General features: G+C 53.9%; 1 protein-coding gene across 1 annotated transcript; it reads left to right on the top strand.

The window, feature by feature from the left end:
* The first annotated feature begins 1,483 nt into the window (after positions 1–1,483).
* On the top strand, positions 1,484–3,747 carry CHST14 (carbohydrate sulfotransferase 14). Its single transcript, XM_071761924.1, has 2 exons — positions 1,484–3,075; positions 3,113–3,747. The coding sequence occupies exon 1, from the start codon at positions 1,611–1,613 to the stop codon at positions 2,709–2,711; it is 1,101 nt and encodes a 366-aa protein (XP_071618025.1). The 5' UTR covers positions 1,484–1,610; the 3' UTR covers positions 2,712–3,075; positions 3,113–3,747.
* The last annotated feature ends 1,733 nt before the right edge of the window (positions 3,748–5,480 follow it).

Here is a 5,480-nt window from a genome sequence, read left to right as displayed (position 1 = left end):
TTGGCATCAGCTCAACTCTCGTTCTTTAAAGAAATCTCCTTCTACTGCTAATTTTTTTCCAGGGCCCTCATGCCACCTTCCTTTTTTTTGCCGTTTCTCAGCCCAAAATGTATTTTCAGAACACCTCTGCTAACACACATGACTACACTATGGATGTTGGGGGTGAAGAGAAACAAACAGGACAAGTGGTGCCAGACTAACATTCCTGCAAGGAAACAAACATTTCCCTTGGCTGCTTTGGCAGCAGGATTGGTGTCTGTGCTGCAGTTTGCTGTGATCAGAGCCTTTTCCTCCAAAACCAGAGCTTTCCAGGGCCTGATTCTCCTCTTGGTGCAATGGATTACACACGGGGGTGCGACTCCAGTTCACGCTGGTGTGGAGATCAAGATCAGATCCTTGGCCCTGCCCTCTGAAATCCGAGCAGAAATCTGGTAAGGCTACAGCAGGTTCCCAGCAGAGCAGAATATCCCATCCCTTCCTAGAGCTAATGCTATGTTTACATCAAAATAAAAGTGTAAAATGTCAAATAATCTGCTTCGCTGCAGATGCTTTGTCTGCCTTGGCTGACAAAATGCTCTTGGCTTTTGATCAAAGCAAGCCAAGTGGAAGCTGGTTTTTCTCTTGATGTTCCGAAAGCCTCTGACAGAGAAAGTCCCTGCAAGACTCCTGGGTAAGAGCCCCGTGCTCTGCTCTGAAAGCAGCGAAGAAAAACCGGCAGAACAGCTCCGGTCCGAGGTGATGGGAGGGATGGAGACACGGGATGGAGATGGAAACGGCATCCTCGGGGCTGGAGGTGGAAACGGCACCCTCGGGGCTGGCTCAGAGCAATGAGAAGCTGCTGGTGACTTTGGTCAAAGCCTCGGCATCCATCTGCTCGCCTCAAGGTAGGAGAACATCAGCCGGGGTGCCGGGGACTGAGGGTTCCGATCTCCTCTCCTTTGCCTCTTGGGTGCTCCAGGGCGCTCCCACCCCCTCCTCCGGGCTGCTGAACCCGCGCTGCAATTAATCCTGACACGATTAATGAAGGGTGCTCGGGGCTGACACTGCAGCCATCCCCCCCGCACCGCCCCGCGGAGCCCCCGAGGGGCTGAGAAGCAGCGGGTGTCAAACCGGGCAGCGCAGAGCAACCCCGGAGGGTTTTGTTTGAAACTGCATTGGGAAATCTATGTCCGGGAGCTGGGGTGGTCCCGGGACCCCTCTCAGAGGCAGTGGGTGCCTCTGCCTGCCCCCGCCGGGGGGTTCCCAACACCCGCACCCTGGAAACGCGGCCGCTCAGGGCTCACGAAGCCGCCCGAGGGGTCCCGAGGCGAAGCGGGGGAGACTCCCTCGTTTTCCCCTGGAAACTCAACCCTTTCCCCCTTCCCTGCCCGGAGCCGGGGGAACCTCCCTGTCCCTCCCGTCCCATCCCGGTGGGGTGGGGCGGAGCGGAGCCCACACGAAATGGCCGCCGCCTCCCCCCGTCCCGCCCTGCGCGGCCGTCACTGCCGGCCCGGGGCCCCGCCTGCCCCCGGCCACGGTCCCGGCAGCCATAGCCCGTTCCCCGCTGCCCTCCTGCCATCCCCGGCATGCGGAGCCGCGGCTGAGGGAGGCGGCCCCAGCCCTCCCCGGCCATGCTGCCCCGGGCCCCCTTCCCCGGGGAGGTGAAGCGAGCGGCGGCCTCGGGGCGCAGCCGCTCCCGGGCTCGGGGTGCGGGCGGCGGGACGGTGCTGCTGCCCTCCATGCTGATGTTCGGCGTGATCCTGGCCTCCAGCGGGCTGCTCCTCATGATCGAGAAGGGAATCCTGGCCGAGGTGAAGCCGCTGCCGCTGCACCCGCCGGCGGGGGAGCTCTCCCGGCGAGGAGGAGGAGGTGGCGGTGGTGGGGAGGAGGTCCCGGGTGATTTGGACTCCGAGGTGCTGCGGGACATCCGCAACCGAACCATCCGCGCCGTCTGCGGGCAGCGGGCGATGCCCCGAAGCGTCTGGGAGCTGCCGGCCGGGCAGCGTCGGACGGTGCTCCGGCACCTCCTGGTCAGCGACAAATACCGGTTCTTGTACTGCTACGTCCCCAAGGTCGCCTGCTCCAACTGGAAACGCATCCTGAAGGTGCTGGGCGGGGCGCTGGAGAGCGTCGACGTCAAGCTGAAGATGGACCACAAGAGCGACCTGGTGTTCCTGGGGGACATGAAGCCCGAGGAGATCAGCTACCGCCTGAAGAACTACTACAAGTTCATCTTCGTGAGGAACCCCATGGAGAGGCTGCTCTCGGCCTACAGGAATAAATTCGGGGAGATCAAGGAGTACCAGCAGAAGTACGGGGTGGAGATCGTCCGGCGGTATCGGAAGAACGGGGGGAACTCGGCGGGGGACGACGTGACCTTCTCCGAGTTCCTGCGGTACCTGCTGGACGAGGAGGTGGAGAGGATGAACGAGCACTGGATGCCCATCTACAACCTCTGCCAGCCCTGCGCCGTGCGCTACGACTTCATCGGCTCCTACGAGCGCCTCGACGCCGACGCCCGCCGCGTCCTGGAGCGGATCCGATCGCCCTCCGGCATCCGCTTCCCCGAGCGCCAGGCCTGGTACAACCCCGTGACCCCAGAGACCCTCCAGTACTACCTGTGCAACACCCAGCGGTGGCTGATCCAAGAGCTGCTGCCCAAGTACATCCTGGATTTCTCCCTCTTTGCCTACCCCCTGCCCAACGTCACCGCCGAGTTCTGCAGGCAATGAGTTGGTGCCTGGGACACGGCGGGATCTCCGACCCGGCCTGGGAACACGTTGCTGCAGGGCCTGTGGGACACACTGCTCTATGCATTATTTCCTAATTTTATACTTTTCAAAGCCTGTTTATATGAAGTACTATCTACTGCCTTTGCTACTGGAATACTTTTTGTATGTTCTGGGTTTGACGTGTTCATACGCCCCTGACTCTGGCACAGTAGCTTTTGGATATCTGTTTGCTTTAAATTCTTATTTCTGATGCCATGACGTGGAAAGCATCTCTTCAGGAAGTGGAGAAGTGGATGTGTTTTACGTATTTTACCCCCCTCTTTCTTTGGTGTTTTGTACCAAGCAGTGTGTGGCTGAATTGGTCGTGGTACTGATGCACGTGGTCGTGATTGGTGAATCAGTCGTGGTACTGATGCACTAATTAGTGCTAAAAATTAGTGCTGTTAAACCTTGGGTACGAGTAGAGGAAAAGGCTTTTATGAACTAGGCTTTATTTTTGCTTTCTTTTTTTTTAAGGTGGTTATCTGAGGCTGGTCTGCTTTTTCTGTGACAGTAGGCCCTCTGGGCTTTATGATTATTATTATTATTATGATGATTATTATTATTTAGTGCTGCAGTGAAACCAGGGATAGGATAATAGTCACTTCTGTGTGATTCTAAAGTTTGAAAGTGCCACCTGCTTACCTGGCATAGCATATGGGAAGCAGTATCAAGCCACAACAATTTGCTCTTCTCCCTTGGGACCAAAGCAATTCAGAATTCTGGTACCACAGAAAGCAACCAAAGCCCCACGTGCCAACCCACAGCCTCGCGGGGTGTCTGTACAAACCACCAGGGAAAAACACTTTCTCCAGCCATGTTTGAGACCAGGGAGGTTGGAGGATGAGTTCTCCCTTCCTTTAGAGATGTGCACACTCTTTTTCTAGCTATTTGTATTTAATTACAGCCATTAAATTGTAAAAATACGGGAGATGATGTAGAATGTTGTTCCTGGGAGGCTGTGTCCTCGTTTCTAATAAAGTTTTTATACAAATTACTCCGTTAGTGCTTTTCCTTCAATAGTGGTGTTTATTTGCTTTTTTTTTTTTTTTTTTTTTTGAGAGGCCTTCAGCCCCTGGTGCTAAACCCTGGTGGGAAAGACTGATGGATAGACAGTTCCTGCCTTGATTAATTTGTGTTTTAAGTGCCAGAGCAGCAGTAACAAGTGGGGAAAAAACCTCATCCAAGCTGAGGTGTGGGATGATTCCGGGACAGGGCAATGGGATGAGCAGCCAAGGAGGTGCCTGAATCCTGTGGAGTTGGTACAGAGCTGTGGGGATGGATGATGGAGACTGCAGGGAGCTGGGGGCTTCCTGGGATTAATCTCTCTGTTAAAAAAGTTGGGGGGGGGGGGGAGCAAGGAAAATGAAGGTGTTTCCTTTAGGATTTGTGAAATTGCCTGAAAGAAAGGCATGGAGCCACAGCCAAGCAAACCCAAAGCAGTGGGATGAAAAATCCTGCCCAGGGCACGAGCTCAGTAACTGAATAGATCCCCTCTGCCCAAAAACTCCTGGGGGAATCACCCTGTCCCTCTGGGGAGGTCGAGAGCCCAGCAGAGTCTGAGCTGAGCTCTGCCTTGTTCCCAGCCACAGGCACCAGGTTCCAGCTGGGAATCTGATTTTATTTTGCAAAGCAGCTGGTGCTGCTGGGCTGGGTTTACTGGAGCCTGACCTTCAGGAATAAGCTGGTTTGACTCTGCTATCTCTGCTTCTCAAGCTGAGGGAGCATTTCCTGCTTGTTTAGCAACTGGGTTTTTAATTAAATGCTTATTTCTCAGTAGCCTTCAAGGTTTGTGCTGCTTGTTTGTTTATCTGCTGCAGCTTCTGTTCCCTATATTACATTTTTAGTCTCTCATCCCCTTAATCTAATTTATTGCATGCAGAAGGATTTTGCTGTTCTGTGGCTGCCTCTTACTTGTTTACTGGGTACCACTGATCTCCTTTTCCTCATTAAGGAAAATCTCGTGGCCTCCCACCTCCTGGCACCCCCCCTGAGCAGGGTTTGAGTGCAGCCAAGCCTCCTACCTGGGGCAGAATTTTGTCCCATTCCTGGCAAAAACGTGTGGAATGTGGAAAGTTCCCCAAAAGCTGAAGTGGGGGGAATTCTGTCGTGTAGCTCTGAACCTGATTTCCCTTACTTGATCAAGGTTACAAACTGCCTTTGGTTTTCTCAATCTCTTTGCTGCAAGTCAGCAAATAGGAAAAAATCAATTAGGTTTCTATTAGTGGGACTTCATTATAGCCATGGCCAGTAATACAGTGCCCTGGGAAAGCTTTTGGGGCAAGTAGGAAGAATAAAAGAAATCAATCTCCCTCAGCAGCTGCATCACTTTTTGTTGTTGTTGTTGTTGATGATGCTTTTGTTTTCTTTTTTAATTTTTTTTTCAGGTGCTTCTCTGGTGTGGAATAAATCAGGAGTGAATCCCACTGGAGGGGAAAGGTGCTGAGCAGGATCCATCCCTGGGCAGGATCCATCCCTCTGGTGTCTGGGAGGCAGGGAGGGGATGGGATGGGATGGGATGGGATGGGATGGGATGGGATGGGATGGGATGGGATGGGATGGGATGGGATGGGAGGGGGGATCCCAGCAGCTCATGGAGAAACGAGGGGGAAACTCTGAAGTTACCAACTCTTGGGGTTTAACCCTGCTGCTTTCTGCTCTGTTCCACTTTGGCAGCTCCTTTTCCCACCTCTCCCTCCAGCAGTGATCTTTGTTATGTTTTATTAAGCC

The sequence above is a fragment of the Heliangelus exortis genome, chromosome 18 (assembly GCF_036169615.1).
Source record: "Heliangelus exortis chromosome 18, bHelExo1.hap1, whole genome shotgun sequence".
In the NCBI taxonomy this organism is placed as follows: Eukaryota; Metazoa; Chordata; class Aves; order Apodiformes; family Trochilidae; genus Heliangelus; species Heliangelus exortis.
The sequence above is the reverse complement of the archived record's forward strand: the minus strand, read 5'-3'. Positions and strand labels throughout refer to the sequence as shown.

Excerpts from the sequence above, each read along its gene's own strand:
- CHST14 (XM_071761924.1), top strand. The coding sequence starts at position 1,611 with ATGCTGCCCCGGGCCCCCTTCCCCGGGGAGGTGAAGCGAGCGGCGGCC.